The sequence below is a fragment of the Centroberyx gerrardi genome, chromosome 18 (genome assembly GCF_048128805.1).
Source record: "Centroberyx gerrardi isolate f3 chromosome 18, fCenGer3.hap1.cur.20231027, whole genome shotgun sequence".
Lineage (NCBI taxonomy): Eukaryota > Metazoa > Chordata > Actinopteri > Beryciformes > Berycidae > Centroberyx > Centroberyx gerrardi.
Window position 1 is genome coordinate 15,866,387 of NC_136014.1, and position 18,518 is coordinate 15,884,904.

The 18,518-nt window shown below is 45.2% G+C and overlaps 2 protein-coding genes across 2 annotated transcripts; both read right to left on the bottom strand.

Moving 5' to 3' along the window:
• Positions 1 to 573: 573 nt before the first annotated feature.
• chac1 (ChaC, cation transport regulator homolog 1 (E. coli)) lies at positions 574 to 2,532 on the bottom strand. Its single transcript, XM_071904365.2, has 3 exons — positions 1,907 to 2,532; positions 1,698 to 1,733; positions 574 to 1,542 (listed from the first exon to the last, which is right to left on the bottom strand). The coding sequence occupies exons 1-3, from the start codon at positions 2,075 to 2,077 to the stop codon at positions 1,165 to 1,167; spliced, it is 585 nt and encodes a 194-aa protein (XP_071760466.1). The 5' UTR covers positions 2,078 to 2,532; the 3' UTR covers positions 574 to 1,164.
• A 4,658-nt stretch (positions 2,533 to 7,190) lies between these two features.
• On the bottom strand, positions 7,191 to 17,835 carry dll4 (delta-like 4 (Drosophila)). The gene is made up of 11 exons (XM_071900554.2): positions 17,406 to 17,835; positions 17,019 to 17,279; positions 16,553 to 16,610; positions 15,606 to 15,869; positions 13,194 to 13,254; positions 11,632 to 11,762; positions 11,239 to 11,408; positions 10,916 to 11,135; positions 9,585 to 10,320; positions 8,936 to 9,044; positions 7,191 to 8,403 (listed from the first exon to the last, which is right to left on the bottom strand). Exons 1-11 carry the CDS (start codon positions 17,457 to 17,459, stop codon positions 8,398 to 8,400), a joined length of 2,070 nt encoding a protein of 689 aa, XP_071756655.1. The 5' UTR covers positions 17,460 to 17,835; the 3' UTR covers positions 7,191 to 8,397.
• Positions 17,836 to 18,518: the final 683 nt, after the last annotated feature.

The following is an 18,518-nucleotide window of genomic DNA, read 5'->3' on the forward strand; positions in this document are numbered from 1 at the left end:
GACTCTTGACTTGAGTCACGTCCAAGGTACAAGCTGCTCCAGCCAATATCTGGGAGTGTCCGATGTATGTTTGTATGCGTGTGCTGCAGGTCATACATGGAAGTCAAAGGTGGTGTGTGCACACACCCTCGAATTTAATGCTTGTGTACGTTCTCTGTATGCAGTGCATGTGGCTGACACCTCCAGCAAATGTTTGCACTGATAACCTTGCTTCTAGGCCACGTGCTTTCCAGTAAACAATATTCATATCAGGCTTTCTGGTTTCGCCCATAGAAGGATGTGATAAATCAGCACATAGGGCCCCTGTTTATCAGCTCCATGCTACTAGATACACCATTTCATCTTGCCATTGTGTGTTTTCCTCACCAGAAACAAACCTAGAAAAAGTGTGGTGTAGCTGAAAGTTTCACTTGGGATGGAGCAAAGACTAATTCAACATCCAGGTGATTTTTTTTTTGCATAAAACACAATCAGCAAAGGATGAGGTTATCATGATACTATATAATTTATATTTCATGTGCTGGAGAAGTCAGTTCATTAGCTCACATCAGAGTGGGACACAAACAACAAAAATTCCTTTTGACCTTTTATTGGAATTTGCCATTACATTGGATGGAAGCGATGCCAAAAGCAAACCTTTTAAAACAAAGGCCTAAAACTTTTTATCACATCACAGCAGCCATTTGATGACAACAGTGTAAACGGGTTAACTTCCACAACTGATGGTTGCACCGTCTGCATGTACTGGACGGAATCTGAATTGTGCAAATGAAAACCGTTAACGCCTGTTAATAAAATAATACACACACACTAGCACAGGTGCTGATGGCAAGTCAAGATCAAGAACGAACAAATTGGAGATCCAACTTTTGGTAACTGGTGCACAAACATCTCCCAGGTTTTACAACACAAAGTTACATGAAATCATGCTCAGGTAAAAACCCATGTCACACTTAATATCATGCTTCACTAGCATTCGATGACGTTTAGTACACTGGATGGGATTCTGGGGCTACACAGATTTCACAAAACACACAACATAAGGATATGAGGACCTCAACTTGGATTACAGGTGTGATAGATGAAAAGCCTCAGTGTGTGTAATTTGTAGTGTATGCATGTACTATCAGCTCTGGTTTACAGTAGTGAGACAAAGGGTACGGGCTACTGGGCGGCCAGCAGGTAGGGCACCATGGCCAGGGCTGCTGCCTCGATGGAGAACAGGTGGGGGTCTTCCACCTGCGGGCAGAAGCTCCTCATGAACTCGGCCAGCCGGAGGAGGTACTCCAGGTTGTGGCCCGTCTTCCCACTGCACACGGCGATCTGGGCGCCGATCTCCTCTGGGCTGGCCGGCCCCAGGTACAGGGGGTTGTCGGAGGTAGCGATGTACACCAGGGCCTGAACCGGAGACTCCCCCTCGGGGAAGAAATCCACGGCCCTGGTGATGTAGCCGCCGCAGGCCGTCTCGCGCACGTTGAGGTACTTCAGAGACTCCTCGACCTGAGAGCCCGTCACCTCGAACGCCACGCCCCAAGTGCTCGCCTGTGAAGAGGGAAGAGGAAAAAGAGAGAGACACGTTAAGAAGTCATTCCCTTCATTCTGGAAGAATATGATTTCATTTCTTAAGGCTGTCAATTCCATTCCCACACCCTGCAGCATCACTAGCAGACCAATAGGAAGTCGGGCTTTCCACTTACGTCATTATCCTCTATCAGCGTCACCACTCTTCCGGGCTGCAGAGAGAAGAAGAAGAAATGGGTCACGTCATGGGACAACGCCTGATGCAATCTGAGCCAAGCAGTTAGCAACCACATCTGGGTGTAGTACTAGCAACATTGTAAGTTTGTTAGCCAAGATAAGCAAACATGATCATGAGCCAACACAAGCAAAAACATAACCATCTTACCAAGTCATCATTCCCGCGATGGAAGTTGTCTCCATGCCAGAAACGTCTCTTGTAGCCTGCGACATAGCCGACCTTGCTCCTCTTGTATTTGAAGTCAGGCTTCCACACCAATGACCCGTACCCGAAGATCCAAAGACTGGTCTTCCCGGCAATGATGTCTTGAGGCTTCATTTTGATCGGTGGTGTTGATGACGTTCAGATGAATCGATGGATCACTTTTGACAGATTTCGTGTATCGGGCCAACGGGCAGATGACTAGCTGGCTAGCGTTAGCTTCCTCCGGTCGAGGAGCAGAGGCACGGGTTGGCTCACCGGGATACCGCGGACGGTATTCGAGCCCAACTGCTTGGCAGTTGTGAAGATGGAATTTCGCAGTTGATTTTTCCTTGCACGATGCATGCCGGTGCCTTAGTGTTACCGCATATTGCCTAAAAATCCATGGCAGCCTTCTCGGCTTTCAAACCTAAACAAAAAACATAAACCGCCTTGGCCAGCTGTCCAGCCAGCCGGTGACAACGCGTTTTTTCAAAACGAACGAATGAAATATCGAGGTCTAATCAATACTGGTGTGTCAAACGCCTTCCTGTCTGGTTATTCTCTGCCAAGTCACGACGATGATTTGAAGCGTTTCCTCGATAACATGGCGAAGCCGTGCTTACAGATTTATACTGCCTGAGACTGATAGGCGTGTCGAAATCACAGCACTGGACCAATAGTTTTAAAGACAGATTCATCCTTCAACGCATTTTAACGAGTCAGAGTCCGGTGCGCCAAATAGGGAGGAAATCCAAACCAGACTCGTTATGCTATTGGCTCAAACTCCGATTCGAGTGCACACCCACATCTCAACGGGATTGGTCTGCCACCCGTCACTACAACCAAATCAATGTCTGATTGGCCGACTGTGTTGTCATTCTCTACATATATTTCCATATAATTAGGCTTGATCCTGGCTGATGCAACTTCCCACAGCATTTCAAGGCAATGTCAACCTAGCAATACGCCGAGCCATTGCATCAGACTTGGTCTAGGAAACACTCCCTTATCAAGTCGGATAAGTGCAGTGCTATCTCACAAGATGTGCCAGGAAAAGGGAAAAATAAACAATGTGAGATGACATTGAAGGTGACACTTCTAGAACAAAACAAGTAAACAAGAAAACACTGATACCTATGTATTCAGGGTGGTGGGAGTGATCTGACCTGAAACAGGACTAATGCAAATCACTCATGACGTGTGAGCGAGCGTCCTGAGCGTCCTACATGGATGTGTACATGAGCCGGGACATGTGAGGTCTGTAATCCATACCCTCAAGTCAAAGATCCAATGGCAAGATCAAGGCCAAGAGCCATGCCACTGACTACTAAGTATCATCCTCTGCCTCTCCCTAACCCCGCTGCCTTCAGGTGCAACCGGTGAGTAAACTGTTCAAGTAAGAAGGTAGGCCGGTATGTTTTTCTCTTCAAATTTCCCCCAAAACCTTGAATCAAAATGTATGCATTTAGCTGACATTTTTATCCAGAGATTCTTCCACTAGGGACGCTTTGAGGAGGCACATAACTGCTGATGGACACATCATTGGTTGCTGCAGTCTCTCTAACCACTAGGCCACCTTGCCAGCATGTCAAATCTTATGTTAACAAAGGTTTATTCATCCAGAATCACCCCATCCTTGCAACAAATGGAGCCAATGCTAGGGAAAACATGAAAATAATAGGCAAAATTTAGTCTTGTTGTTGACATCCTATAAATAAGTAATCTTAGGGACAATGTTTACTATGCTGTAGTTGGCTGTATCATAGTGTAAGTATTCAAACAAGAGACAACTGGCTCTCAAAATGGAGCAACCTGGTGTCCCCTGCCCTCCATGCCTCTTGTACTGCTACAAAAAAAAAACACATTCCTCAGGAAACACTGAACACAGCGGAGACACAACAAGACAGACACAGAGAGAAAAGACCTGATCAAACGTGCAAAAAACAATCCAATGCTCCTAGTGGATCTGTTCTATTAGCAGAGACTCATCTGTACTCAATACATAGATTATCTATAAATAGCGGCATTATCTGCCTTGATAAGAGGCCAGACAACTGTATCAGCTCTTTAGAAGTCTAAAGCACTACACAATGCGGCCCTTTGAGTGACCCTGTGTCATGCACAAGCTCTCATCCCATCATGCCATGGCCTTTCACGCCCGTCCTCCGCCCGAGCCTGCTGCTATCTCTGGGATGCTCTCACTGTACGCTACCAAAAGCCAATGAAATCTGTGTAGAATCAGCCTTGGGTTTCTCAGTTTTTCTGCAATTTCCCCCCCCAACTCATAAGATATACAGTATGTGCAGACATGCAAGAGACTGACCTAGAGCAGGGGCTTACAGCATACAGCACTCCTGCAGCAGTAAAGGTGGTGCTTGTTTTTGGGATGTGATGACCTAAACATTTCTTGCATAGGTCAGGAGTTAGTGGCTGGGTCAGTGGAGCGGGACATGGCTATCTAAAAGCAGATCCTTAAGAAGTCAGCTGTCCCTGCATAGTAAACAACAAACATACATTACATATATCTCTGATCGGTTTCTCCCAAAAATATGTCTCAACTGCTGATTAGATATGTCTGATTAATTGGATGTGCCTTGGATTTTTATTTATAGCTGAATTCAAGATCATACAAATCAGTGTGTCAAAAACAAGCGTTTAGGCTAGGTGAGAGAAACTTATAACACTCTGCTGTCTAATTAGTTAATTAACTAATTAGTTACTGTAGACTTGTTTGCTGTGTACCTAAGGGTTTAATTTGGACTGTACTGGCACAGTTATTTCCTATGAGTGGTTTTCTTACTGACACCTAGTGTTAATTAATGAGACAGCTACAAGTGCAGGGCAGAGCAGGATTACAGAAAATGGGATAACAGCATCATGTATCATTATACTCTGCCTACACATGCACACCCAAATGACTTTCCTCTGTACTTCTTACACATAAAAGCGTTCATATTCAAGAGCCGAATCAATCTCTCATCACCGTGACTCCAGTTTCCAGGAGGTCCGGTTGTGAAAGAAAGCCAGGAGCGGAGCCAAGGAGCAGTGGTCATTTTGTGGTCTTTTGGTTTATGTAAAAAAAAACACCAAAAAAAAACACACTGTGGGACTACTGTGTTTGAAGCATTGTTTTCGGCATGTTTCTGTAGAAAATAACATCTGCTTGAGAACTGCACCGGGAGAGTCGTCACTGGAAAAACCCATCTGTGGCCGTGTTATTTAGAGTGAGATCCACATTTCTGGTTGCATAAAGAGGGATAGGGAAGATTGGAACTTCATATTCAAACCTGCTTCCTGATTCTCAAGTAGTGACATCAATTAACAGGTCCCCCCCCCCCCCCCCCCCCCGACAGAATAAATAGTGTTGATTAGGCCGTTTGTCTACCCCACTCGCTTGTTTTGAGGCCGTTTCCTGAAAAACCCGAGTCATCTGCGCGAGCGAGTGCAGATTGAAGAAAGAGATGCGTGAGAAAAGCGGTTGGCCTGCGCCGGCATGTTCTGCATTTTTTAATCAGGGAGGAAACAGGAACTGATGTCACCAGGTCACAAACAGGATGCTGTGATTATAACACAATGAAAATGCTTGGCCATGCTATGGAGACCTAGAAGGCCAAAGAGCGGAGCCCTAGCATGTGTATGCCACTGTGAGAAAGTGTGAATGAGGATGTGTGTATGAGTGTGTGTTGTGTCTGCATAACAGTGTGAGTATGATCATGGGAAGAAACTGCAAGTGCAATCGGGCTGGGTCAGGTATCAGGCTAGAGCTGAAGGGTTTAACCAGATGATTAATAGTTGTGATAACAAGTATGTTTTTCTTGAGGCAGGCCGGAAGCTTCCTTTTCCAAATCTGTACTGCTCCGAGTGCAACTCACACACACACACACACACAAGGCCTTAGATGAGGATGCCCAGGTCAACAGACTAACAGGATGTGTGTGAGGGAAGAGCCATCCAGATTCTCTGTCGGGTGTTGATTGCTGCTGATTAGGGGGTGTTGACTGTGGCAGGATTGCTGTTAATTGGAGGCATGAGAGGTTTGTGTTTGATGATGCAGATGACACATCGCCTGGACACAGAATTGGTTTTTGCGATCAAACACACTGCGACTGATCTATCCAGTGCTGTGTCACAGAACGGTGGAATATTAGGAGGACGGAACGGCAGCGTTTTCCAAAAGACGCCGAGGGCAAAGGGCAATCGCATCAGTACCGAACCAAGACAATAAATCACAGTGGATAGTCGGCACGGCTCAAGTTTCTAACCTCACTTCCAACCCTTTTTGTGACATGTAACTGATAAGTGGAGGCCGCCTGCTCCTCATGGAGAAATGGCACCCAGCCCCAGGAGAGCGAGACCCAATGAGAGCCCAGATTGCGGTGACAAGTCAATAAAACTTTTCTGAAATAGTGCGGAGGGGTGATCTCGTTATGTATGTCTCTTCGTAGCAGATCCGCTGGCTCCCATCTGGTTTCCCCTCCCTCCGGTGACGGCCCCAGTGCCAGGCCCTCTCTCTCCAGCTTTGTTTGCAGGAGTGGGTGGTACAGGACGGGGCATTGAGATATTGCCCTTAACCCTGAAGGGGAGTCACTCAGTCAGGCAGTTGGGGAGCCTGCGACTGCTTGGGTGTTTTTATGGGAGGAGGTCTGTGCACTCTGTGTGTCGTGCACACGGGGCGAGAGGCCTGGCATATGCCGCTGTTTTTATGGCACTACAGAGTCACTCCTCGCTCCCCCACGGCATCTGTTTGGTTGGCTGTGTGTGTGTGTGTGTGTGTGTGTGTGTGTGTGAGTGTGAGTGTGTTACAAGGGGTGGGGGCGTTCCCCTTTGCCCTGTGCCTGGCTTTGTTTCGCCATTTCCAGCTTGAGGGGGTGGTATCCGTGGAAACGGATTTGAATTTCAAGCCAATTTAGGGCCAGAGAGAGAGAAAGAGGGGTGGGTGAGCGGGGTGGGAGCCCAAGGCGTTTCCAGGAATTACTTGAAGTAGTGATGCGATAGTCTGGTGGCTTTATACCTACCTAATGCCTGAAACAGCATGATGTTATGTGAATGTAGGAGAGCAGCTGGATTTCATATTCATAAGCCTGTTGACAATTTACAAGAGGTCTGGTTGTGCAACATTAGGTATATATTGAGTACAGGATGAGATATTCGAGCTGCATCACTCTAATTAAATCCAGCCTTAATAAAAAGAAATACAAGACACATGCGATCATCGTTTGTACTCAATTTCATTATTTAAAAACACCTCAAAAATAATTTCCTTTTTCCATTCACTGACATCATCAAATTAAAAACAGTTTTGAAGGAAGTTTTATTCTTCAGAAGTTTGGTCCTTATAAATATGCATTATATACAAAATAATATTATAAAACATATAAAGAGCAGTGTGTCATATTTAAATTAAACTCTGGAAATAATCATCATTTAAAAAAAAAATTACATTATTGGTTCTGTATTTTTTGAAACTTGTTATAGGCAGGCAGTGGTGTGACAGTCTTTTCTCCCCGTTTTGAGTCTCTTTGTATTTCTCACTTGGGTTGCATAAAAACACTTTCTATGCACGTTTTCTCTCCCCTTTCTCTTGGATCTTGCTGGCACAGCACTGACTATTGCGCTCCTGTGGTTTTCTCTTCAAATCCCTGTTGATTAAAAAGTATTTTCCCCGCTGTTTTTTGTAGTGCAAATGATCCAAGAAGAGACAAGGGCACAAATTTAGCATTCAAACCCCCTCTTTTAAGGCTTCTAGTGAATTTGGGCTGCATACAATCTTCACCATTGCATGGAAAAGTCCAACCAGTCATTTTCGAATGATTGACAGTTGAAGATTATTTTCAGACATTCATAGCTCTCAGTGTTTGTGTGGTTGGATTTTGACGGTGGGTGAGTTCACTCGTCTCGACCCTGAGTCTTGCATAGCAGGCGAAGCTGGCAGGAGTGGTGTGGGGGGAGTGGGGGGAGTGTGTGTGTGTGGGGGGGGGATTGGGATGGGTCAAATCTCAGGCACCTTTTTGACTGTTTGATTGGTTGGCTGTCAAAGTCACCATGATTATCACACAAGGCCGGGTCAACTACGAGGGGCAAATGATCCACCTTCACCTCCTTTTTGCTGTCCAGGATGGTCAAGATTCATTATTTTGCTGACGCTCTATCAGTCTCCACACCTTGTGCAGTCAGTCCATTCGCCAGTCCAGTTAACCATTGCCACAAATGAGAAAGGTCCATCACTGTACAGGTTTTGCATACAAACACTCGGTCAACATAAAAGTTTCTCAGTTCTGTTCCTTTTCGCGGAGCAGAGGTTCTGCCCTCTCCAGTTCTCAAGTGTTCCAGAGCAGCAGTGGACGTCGAAAACAATCTCCAGTCTCTTCTCAGCGTTTGTAAACAATCCAGAATACAATATTCTGCCTCGATTGTGACTTTCTCCTCGTTCCCTCGCTTTCAGACCCCTCCATAATTTATACCTGGGGATAGAGAGAGGAAAAAATAGATTAAAGATGTGGCAAAATGAGAAGCAGCTCACATCCCAAACTAGCAACTATGGTAACTGTTTCTGCAATGCTGAATGTTTCTGTTTTAACTATTATAGCTCATGTGCTATCATCATTCTATTTTGCTTGGAAAAACAAACATTTTAAAAATTCCACTAAGTACCACAGTGGTAAGATATAGCACCTTTGAGACCGAGCAGAGCCAAACATGTGTGGGGAATCAGGATCAGTTCAGAGTTTAGGTCATCACATTGCCAAGATAAAGAATAGTGACTGACCTTTTAGAATTTACAGAAAGTAATAATGCATGATTGGGCTATTATGCATCACTGGCTTAGCTTCAAATATGAGAATACTGGCCTCCATATTGTCTGTCTACAAAAAGCACCATCACCTGTCATAAACATCGGTGTACTAGTGAGGGATAGCCTGCTTGGGACGACATGAAGTGCTTCAAATGGGGGATCTATGGAAATGCTGATGAAGACATGATTTTTTGGCTTACCTCAGTTGCTATGACGCACTCCCTCCTCTCCTCTGCTATAACAAATACCGACTGGTACATGGAGTCTCTTGGGGAACATATCGTTGATATCCTACACTCTGGCTTTTCACTGCAAACACAAATCACACTTTGTGTTAACACAAACTAGAAGCACATGGCAGAGCTATGCATTAGACGGGGCGTGATATACTGGGAGACAGCGGGGAGGATGGGGGATACTGTATAGCAAAGCAATTGTCAAATGTAAACTGTGTGTAGATGAAGAACAATGTATGGTCTCCAAGTTTGAAAAAAAATCTAATTGTTAGTTTATTTATCAGTAAAATGCCTTAAATGCCTTTGGACAAAATACATTTTATACATTAAAAGCACATTTTAAATTATTTGTATGTGCATGAAACCAAAGGGAAGTAGTGGCATGGTTCAAATAATACAAGGCATTGTGTGAGTGAAAAAAAAAAATGGAACCCCTTTCCTATTCACACAATGAGTAGAGGAGACCTACAGCTTAAAGTAATATGAAAATTATATGGTCCATTCTCAGAACCACTGATATTACTGATGTACAAGCAGGGGGTTAGATTTGCATTATTAGTATGGTGAAATGCATTGAAGAGCTCATGCAGTGTGTGAAAGTGGTTCCTCTTACCTGTACATTCTACTCAAGGGCATTTTGTCTTCTAAACACTTGTCGTAAATAAGACTTTTGTCCTCTTGCGACTTGTCATCCTTGAACTCCTTTGCTTTGGAGTTGTACGAGTCCAAGTGATAGTTTTTGTGGATAAAGTTCGACTTCTCTGAATCACAGTCCACCTCCAGGCCGATTTTCTGGTTGGTGTTTTTCAGCTGGGATGCTGGGATCAGGTTATCCCTCTGAACGTTCGACATGTTGTTCATGGTCTCTGTGTCTCCCCTCTCCCTCTGCGCCTGCCTGTGGATGTGCCTCAGGGCCAAGCCCACCATGCACAGCAGCACTAGCAACGCCACCAGCCCCACCGCCAGAGACACCGCCGCCCACTGGAAGCCATCTCGGATCTCTCCGTTTTCCGGGAAGGTCACGGCGGCGAAGAACTCGCAGTGAGGTCCGGTGAAGCCCGAGGGGCAGATGCAGGTGGCCGGGGGCTTGCCCGGTCCGCCTCCCCCGGTGCAGAGACCCCCGTTGAGGCAGGGCCGGAGGGAGCACTCGTCCAGCGCTCTGTCGCAGTTGCGTCCAGCGAAGCCCGGGGGACAGGCGCAGGTGTAGTCGTTGATCCGGTCCAGGCAGGTGCCTCCGTTGACGCAGGGGTTACCGGCACACTCGTTGATGTTGATTTCACAACGCTGGCCGGTAAATCCTGCACGGCAGCTACAGACGCGCATGCCGCCGTGGATCACACACAGACCGCCTAGGGAGAGGAGACGAAAAAAGGTTAGGGTCAAGGTATCAAGATTCGCTAACAGAGACACAAAAGCAAATGTGGGCACCCAGAATGATACGGTAAATGCACACACAACCATAATACAGGTAGGAGAGTCAGGCCCCTATTGAGTCCAAATGAGGCGTTTCAACAAGCAAGGCATTTCCAAATGCACAGAACTATGATGGCACTACACTTCCTCATGAGGCCCTCTCAATTCACACATCTCCATCAGCTCATCATTGGTGTCACCACTGTGCTGTGTATTGTTCACCCAACACAGCAGAACAATCCCAGAGTCCTCCATGTTTACGAAAAGACAGAAATCGAGCTACATTGGATATTTGTCCCCTTTCATCAACAACCGCAGCGAGCAGTAGTGACATTTACAAGCCACCGCTCAGAGCTGCGGAGTGTTTATACGGAGGACAATAGACACCAAGTTCCCACCAATTCCTGTTGTTCCACACTGCTTCCAGTTGCAGGAATTTGGGGGGCGGCGGGGGGGGGGGGGGGGGGGGGGGTGGTAGAAGAGAGCGAGGGGAAGTTCAGAAAGGGGGGACAAGGGGGAGGAAGACCGTACCATTAGCGCAGGGAAGCGACGTGCACTTGTCCACTCTCTTCTCGCAGTTGAGTCCGGTGTAGCCGCGGGGACACTCGCACATGTAGCTGCGGCCATTGTCCTTCTCCCTGCACTTGCCACTGTGGAAGCAGGGGGAGTCGGCGCATGTCAGCAAGCTGTGCTCACAGTGGGACCCCTCAAAACCCTGGGGGCACTCGCACATGTAGCCGCTCTCCAGATTCTGCAGGAATGGAGAGAGAGGACAAGGAGTTAGTTACAGCCAAAGTGTGTGAATATTAAAATATAAAGAATCTATCTATCTATCTATCTATCTATCTACTTACTGTGCATATCCCTCCATTCCTGCAGGGGTTGCTGTCACACTCCTGCATCTCCAGCTCACAGTTGACCCCAGTGAAGCCTGGTAGGCATGTACAGGTGTAGCTGCCCTGGCCCGTGTTCATACAGGTGGCGCCGTTCACACATGGACGGTGATGGGTGCAGAAGTTCAGGTCTGGAGGAGAGAACAGTGTTTGTTTACAGGGAGCCTGCATGGAAAAAAAGCTATCTTCCCCGAATGTGGATAAAGCGATGAATGGAACGGTTCCAGCTATTCGGTTCAGAGGGAACCTAATTTACTAATGCCTCCGAGTCAGTTCCAAATGAAAACAGTATACAAGTAATATGAGAATGTCTTTTAAAGGGATAGTAGCAGTGGTCCAAGTTGTGTGGTATACCTTGGTCACAGAATAGGCCTCCCCAGCCCTCCTGACAGTTACACTGCCATGGCTGCTGGCAGGTACCATGTTTACAGGCTGGGTACTTCTTACACTCATCACAGAATGTGCCTTGCCAGCCTTCTCTGCACCTGAAAAGTGACAAAACATATTTTGATTGATTACTTATTCTTCATATTGATGGAGAAACAGGCCTGCCACCAATACCATATCTGGATCTGCCATAATTGTTGCGTATGGCATTAGCAGAACCACTTAAACCGGACAGTTTCAATTCTATTACACATGCAATCAGTAAGCTAAGCCTCAATGAGAGCAGACAACTTGCCAGTGCTTTTATGGCTACATCGTGGATCAGCTCACCACAAGTTGATGATCACATCAATCATCAATCAGCTAACCAGAGTTTTATGGCTGCACTGCAATTGGCTGTACTAAACACATCATTAAATGCTCACATATACCCATCCCAGCAATCAAGTCAAATTACAAAGTGTGCAACTTATGACGCTAAAAGTAATATCTCTCTACAGTAGAACCTTTTTTAGCATATGGCTTTTTTGCATATGATAGCTGCAGTGTGGATTCACACATCGACACTGGCAAAGACGGTTTTCCCAACCTCTTTTATAAATAAGTGCAAACGGTCAAAATTGTTTCTTGAAAACAAAAACGGTGGGAAATAATGGTATTAGCAGTATCCACATTAGAGTTTGTATAGGTGTTAGATACAAGTTTTTCAAACAAGGTGTCAAACTGATAGCAAGTGAATGATGCGACTACAGGGTAAACATAGAGGCCAATATTTGGGGGGCGGTTAAACAATCAAGGGGGTATGTACAGAATGCTAAAGAGTAAAAATGTGCTACCAAAGTGAAATATCGCTTTAAGGATTTCTGGCAGCAAACAGACTGTCAAAAAGACTCTCTTTGCTCATGTTTCCCAGGGATATCCAGTTCTCGGTGGGGTGTGCAGCAACCTTGTCAAGGCAGGAGATTGTGGGACTTAAGATGTACTTTTAACCGTCCGACATTTTTAGCTGAGTGAGCAGAGACATGGGAGCAGCTTTAGGGTGTTGGGTATCTAAAGGGTTTAACCTCAATTTGGGTCAGTTTTAGTGGTGGGAATGATGGATTTGTGGCTAAAAAGAGGGCAAAGTAGGATTCAAGAGGAATTTCTCACAGTGAGTGAGTGAGTGAGTGTGTGAATTATCCTTGTTAGTTGGAGCGAGTGAGTGAAGGAGACAGAGACAGGCTAGTGACAAGAAGGGAACATGGGAAGCAGAAAAGTAAGTGAGTGATGCAGAGAAACAAGAGAGGGAATGGACTGAGAATTGGCTCGACTTGGTGAACTTCAACCTCTCCTGATGAAGAGTCTGGGCAAGAGTAGCAGTCGACTTGAATCCATTAAGGATTAAATATCCTCTCTGAAGTGAATACGACAGTGAATTTTAAATTAAAATGGAGATGGAGAAATACCAGCAATACCCTAACCCTCTTCCCATAGGGATCCCATACAACAGCCCACCCCTATTTCATCACTTCATGATTATTTTTACTTACACACACTCGCCAGGTTTGGAACAGTTTCCATTCCTCTCGCTGCAGCCCTCCAGACAGATAGCTAAAGCACAGAGAAGAACACAGACATAAGTCCACTGGATCACATGGTCACATTTTCTCTCAACTGTGTGAATGAGTGAATAAGCATGAAAGACTTGTGATATAAGATATTTACCAATTTAACTTTCTAAAGGCATAAGACAATATATCAAACATTGAGTATTATAGTTTTACAAAGTAACATGGTATTATACAATTTCATAACCTTATAATATGACAAGACACCATAAGCACTGAGAAAACTATTCAATTGTTAGGTTTATGAGCCAGACACTCTGAAGAAACCCCAACACATCAAACATGGTACAGAGCCATCATTTTCTTTAAATAGCCAACAACTGCCATGAGCCTATAGGTAGAATTAGTTGAAGCCTCAATCTGTCTCAACTTTCTTCAAAACCCTAAACCGCACATTTGATCTAAACCTGTCGGTCACACCCCCCAGCTGCCACGGGGAAATCGGTTAAGGGTTTGTTTGTCCTGTTTAAGTGTACGGTCTAGCATGACACTGATTCGTAGGACAACATATCAGGCGACTGACGGTAAGCGGCCGGTTTAGTGCCGAACAGATGCTTGCTCTCAATAGCAGACAGCTGTCACTATTGTTGTTTGCGGTCTGCGAGAACCATATTTGCAGCTGCTACGCCGCGCGCCCAACAATGGAAGGGACTAAACATCGGTGGCGCGTGGCGGATAATAATGCCGCGATTAACCTTGGCGCGTGCAGCCGCCCGGGCTCCTCCTATGAATGCCCGCGCACCACCCCACCTCCCGGATTATGTTACCGGGCACGCGCGTCATGGAGTACCTCCTGTAGGTATAAAAAACTGCATTTATAAAAAAACCCAAAACGGATGGTACCGGCTGTCAATTGTGATTGGCTGTAAATCACATTAGAAACGCACTGTAAAATACATGACAAAGGCACACCTGTGAGCGCGTAACAGTTAATGAATGCGCTAACGTAAAACCATCACCTATACTTATGCATTGATTAACAACCAAAACAAAAGCTTTATTTAACATTTACAACGGCACGCTTTTGCTGCAAAGTGTCTAAAAGCAGGGTGCCTGAAACCCTAAAAGCCACCAGTAGTTTATTGTTTAAATGGATCGTATGAAAGAGAGAGGGATAGAGAGAGAGAGAGAGAGAGAGAGAGAGAGAGAGAGAGAGAGAGAGAGAGAGAGAGAGAGAGAGGGAGGAAATTATAGTGTCTGAAAGAAGCCTAATTTATCTTTCTCATGTATATTTCTGTAGTCAGCGACGATTGATGTGTCTATAATTGCAGCACGTGAGCCCATCTGGTTAGAATTTGGCGCCACAGTCAAAATAGCACATGCCAATTTCTCTTTCACCACCTAGTGACATCGATGACAGATCCGCTGTCACCCATGTGGTCACATCCAGCACATGGTAACTATTACTTTCATGGTGTCTCCTTCCAATCTACTCTTTGATTAATTTGTTTTGGTGAAAAGGGCTCTTGGTATTGTCAAGCCAAATGGCATTGGGCCGTGCCACTAGGTCCATTCAGAGCTATCCAAAACATGGGAGTGTTGGTCTATGATTTGGCCAAGTGGGTTTGCACAAGAATAATGTGGCTGTTGTCATGCTAAGCTGCCTGTCCCTTAACCAAAACTCAATGGCTGCTCACAGACCCACTACCAATTATGCCACTGAAATTATAGAATTACATCCAGGAATGCAAATCTCTCTGAAAATGACATTCTACACCAAAATTGCATATCAGGCTTGCCAGATATCCCTACGTCATGTCTGACTGCAGCACTCAACATCCTGCGGCCTTAGGCTCTCTAAGGAGGAAGTATGGATTAGACATCTTATATTTTAATAACCACTAATATCTGATGCTTGTTGTGTGTGCTTACAAATCTTTCCTGTCTTTAGGCACAAACCAAATACAGTAAGACCAAAGGTCGTAGGCTACACCATGGAGGAGACTGAATCATCTTGCAGCTGGCACAGTATCAATTCAGGAAGAGATCCTGTGAATGTCCTCCGGCTCTGAGTTTTTCAAGGTAAAGACTGTCCATCAAAAGGCATGTGATCCTACCCAAGCTTCCATCAAACTCCACAGCTAGGCCTATACACAGATTTCACTATTTACAAGTCATTCACAGATGTTTGCACGACCCTCTTGTGGTCAGAAAAACACACCAGCACAAGCTCAGAGCAGCACCGAACTACAAAACACCAATTTCAACAATGACAGAGATGTTGAGGCCAACATATTGTTCAAAAAGAGAGGAGAAACAGACTGCAGGCCCAGTTCTGATAGACATTGAGCTAGGCGGGCATGAATAGTAGAGGTTCTCTGGTTGATTGCTTACGTTCTTCGCAGTATTTCCCCTTCCAGCCGGGCAGACAGGATAACTGCCCGTCACGGGTGCAGGTGTAGTGGCCAAATCGGTCGTCCCTGGGCGTGCATTTTTTGGAACAACTTTCTCCGTAGTAATTTTCATTGCAGATGAACCGGTAAGAATACCTTAGCTCTGTCTGCTTCCCGGTCTGCGTGTCCTGAGACCAATCAGTCCCTTCGCCCAGCTGTCTTTGGATGGCAAAAAAGCTAATCAAAAAGTCTGGGTTGTTGGTATCTGAAAGAGGAAAAGAGAGAGAGAGAGGGAGAGAGAGATAGAGAGAGGTCAAAATTAAAGCAGGGTATAGGCTTACAAATTGTTTTTGTCCCGAGTTGATCATACATGATTCTATGTCAAGAAATGTATCCTGAATGGATGTGGGTTCAAAAGTCACCCAGCCTTTTAAAATCTGCACTCTACCAAGCTGCATCCCTTATCAAAACCCCATACAGTCAAGATGAAAGATAAACTCAGGTTGAAATTTCCTCTTTCTTTCCGTCAGCAAAAACATTCCCAGGCCCAGTCCCCTCTTCCAAAGGGCGGAACAGAGTAAGGTGTAAAATACAGGAAGATGTAGTCAGGGGCTTTTGGCAGGCACTGTGTATTCTCACCAAAGCCCGCAGCTCTTTCCCACGCCAAAAATAAACCAAAGGAAGTTCAATTGTATTGGAGTATAAGAATGAAAAAGGTGTTCTGAAGTTCATAACAAAGGAGTGAATAGGCGTGAAAATGTGTCAAATTATGAACAATTAACAATTGGTAGCCATGACCTGTTAATGTTGAGTGACTAAGCAGTATTAAATAGCGTCATATTTGCTTTTTGTGCATATAATTGTGCAAAAGAGTGAACTGGTCCCAGGTCCCCAAGCGTTAAATGTGCAGAAAGAGCTCCCTCCTGTGGCGTAAATTGTTGCACTTACCTACAGGTAGACTTTCATAAGGTGAATACCAGGCTTCAATTATCAGAGAAAATGACCCCTGAGGAGAAAACACAAGCAGTTATTATCCATAGATCGATATTATTTTTCATAAAGCCCATAGAAAGTACACCAAAGCTTACATGTTTTCTTTTTCTGCGGTATTTGTTATGGTAGGCTACTGACTACTGACAAGAGCTTTCTAATTCAATTTCACTTCAGGCTGCATAAAGAATTCTGTTTTATAATGCTCATTACATGTCCTACTGCAGTTTGAAATGAACGACGTCGTCGCAATCCAATCTGTTTGTCGGCAGAGTATTACCTAATGATAATGGATTAGGCGAGCTGACCAATGACCGGTGCGCTCCCAAAATGCATGAGCAGTTCTCCTGAACAACTATAGCCTAATAGTGGACGTTTGGTGTAATATGACGAATGAAATTGAGCTATTGCTTCAAACTCTTACCGGCCATCCAAAGTAGACTGGTAATTGAATTGGTCTATTGAAAGTGCCACCGTCCTTGGCGCTGAAAGAGTTTGTCCCCAGCACCGGTGTCATTGTACTTCCAAAGATGCAGTCACCTGGCGAGACCACAGCCTGGTAGTTCTTCAAGCAAATTCTAAAGAAAGTCCTGCAGTTGGGTTTGCATGCGTTCCCGTTTGCCAGCAAACCTTTGTAATTTTTAAATTCGTGAAGATCAAGCTCAAAAACACCGGATCCAAATACCTAAAAGAGAAGGAAAACAATTTTAAGCGCTTATGAATCTTTTTTTTACATGAAACATCTCCATCTGTTTACGTCGAGGGCTCGGATACAGGACCACCGGGGAGATGCATTATCCCTCCTTCATACCTGTGTTATCAACGTGGTGCTGAATGCGATGGTAAAGGTGAACCAAGCTGCCATCCTTCTCGCTTCTCCAGGGCAGCCGCGTCACCAGCCAATATTGCCTGTTTTACAGCAAAACCTCTCTATTCCAAAGTATTTACACCAAGGTGAACAAGAGGGAAAAGCTCTAAAACATATAGAAATCCTTCTTCACTCCCAGGGAGTTTTTCCTTAGCTCCTTGTTGGTGTGCGTCAAAAGCGTCCAGGGGAAGCGTTTACAATCTCCAAGTTATCCAAAAGGTGAACCAATATCCAAGCCGGGCTTCTGTCTGTCAGCAGGCGTCTCCTCGCATGGTACTGTACTCCACAATGGTCACGTCGCTGTGTGTGCGCGGCTGAAGGCTTGTTTTGGTGCTGAACTTGGTGCGTCAGTGCGCCACGGATGTTCACCGCTCGTCTTATTACTAGTGAATGAACCCTGGAGTGTCTCCTCCCTGATATATAGACTTGCACTGCGCTGCTCATTACATAAACTGTCAATCAGTCCGCTGACGCCGCCCACTTTACATATTCAACCCCCTTCCCTTCCAACCCAACAACAATTATCCAGATTTAATACCCACTGGCACTATGCTGACTGACCACCATGGATACCGGGCGATTATTAACAAGCCCCAACATCTGTTGACTTATTTATAGCGCGCAAGATGCAGGACGCACATGTACACACTAAATACACTGAATAGGGGCAAATGAACGAGAGCCGAAACTTAGAGAATGGAAAGCAGGAATTCAATTACTGTCCCACTCCATCCACCCTTTTGCCCCCTTGGTTCCACTCAATTGCACGGTTAATTAGCCCGTACTACAGCGTTGGAGTCGTGCGCACCAAAGGACCATTTCCTTTCAGACCATAGCTACTCTCTCTGGGTGTGGGCTAATAGCCTATGCATCGCTCTCTCGGGGTGCAGCACAAACAATGAAATAAAAATGGCACTAAAGAAAATGTCTTGAATGTTAGGTTTGCTGCTCATATTAAATTGTATATATATTTTACATATTAAATTCTCACCTACTTTTTATACAGACTCACTGGCAGTTACACCAAGGTAGAGAAAACAGCATATTGGCACATCC

What these genes read in the sequence shown, in the direction of transcription:
- chac1 (XM_071904365.2), bottom strand. Translation starts at nt 2,077, where the DNA reads ATGAAGCCTCAAGACATCATTGCCGGGAAGACCAGTCTTTGGATCTTC. An exon ending in ATCGCGGGAATGATGACTTG is followed by an intron (nt 1,734 to 1,906) that starts GTAAGATGGTTA and finishes TTCTCTCTGCAG; the next exon opens with CCCGGAAGAGTGGTGACGCT. An exon ending in CGCTGATAGAGGATAATGAC is followed by an intron (nt 1,543 to 1,697) that starts GTAAGTGGAAAG and finishes CCCTCTTCACAG; the next exon opens with GCGAGCACTTGGGGCGTGGC.
- dll4 (XM_071900554.2), bottom strand. Translation starts at nt 17,459, where the DNA reads ATGGCAGCTTGGTTCACCTTTACCATCGCATTCAGCACCACGTTGATA. An exon ending in TTATGAAAGTCTACCTGTAG is followed by an intron (nt 15,870 to 16,552) that starts GTAAGTGCAACA and finishes TTCCTCTTTCAG; the next exon opens with ATACCAACAACCCAGACTTT. An exon ending in GGAATGGAGGGATATGCACA is followed by an intron (nt 11,136 to 11,238) that starts GTAAGTAGATAG and finishes CCATTCCTGCAG; the next exon opens with AATCTGGAGAGCGGCTACAT.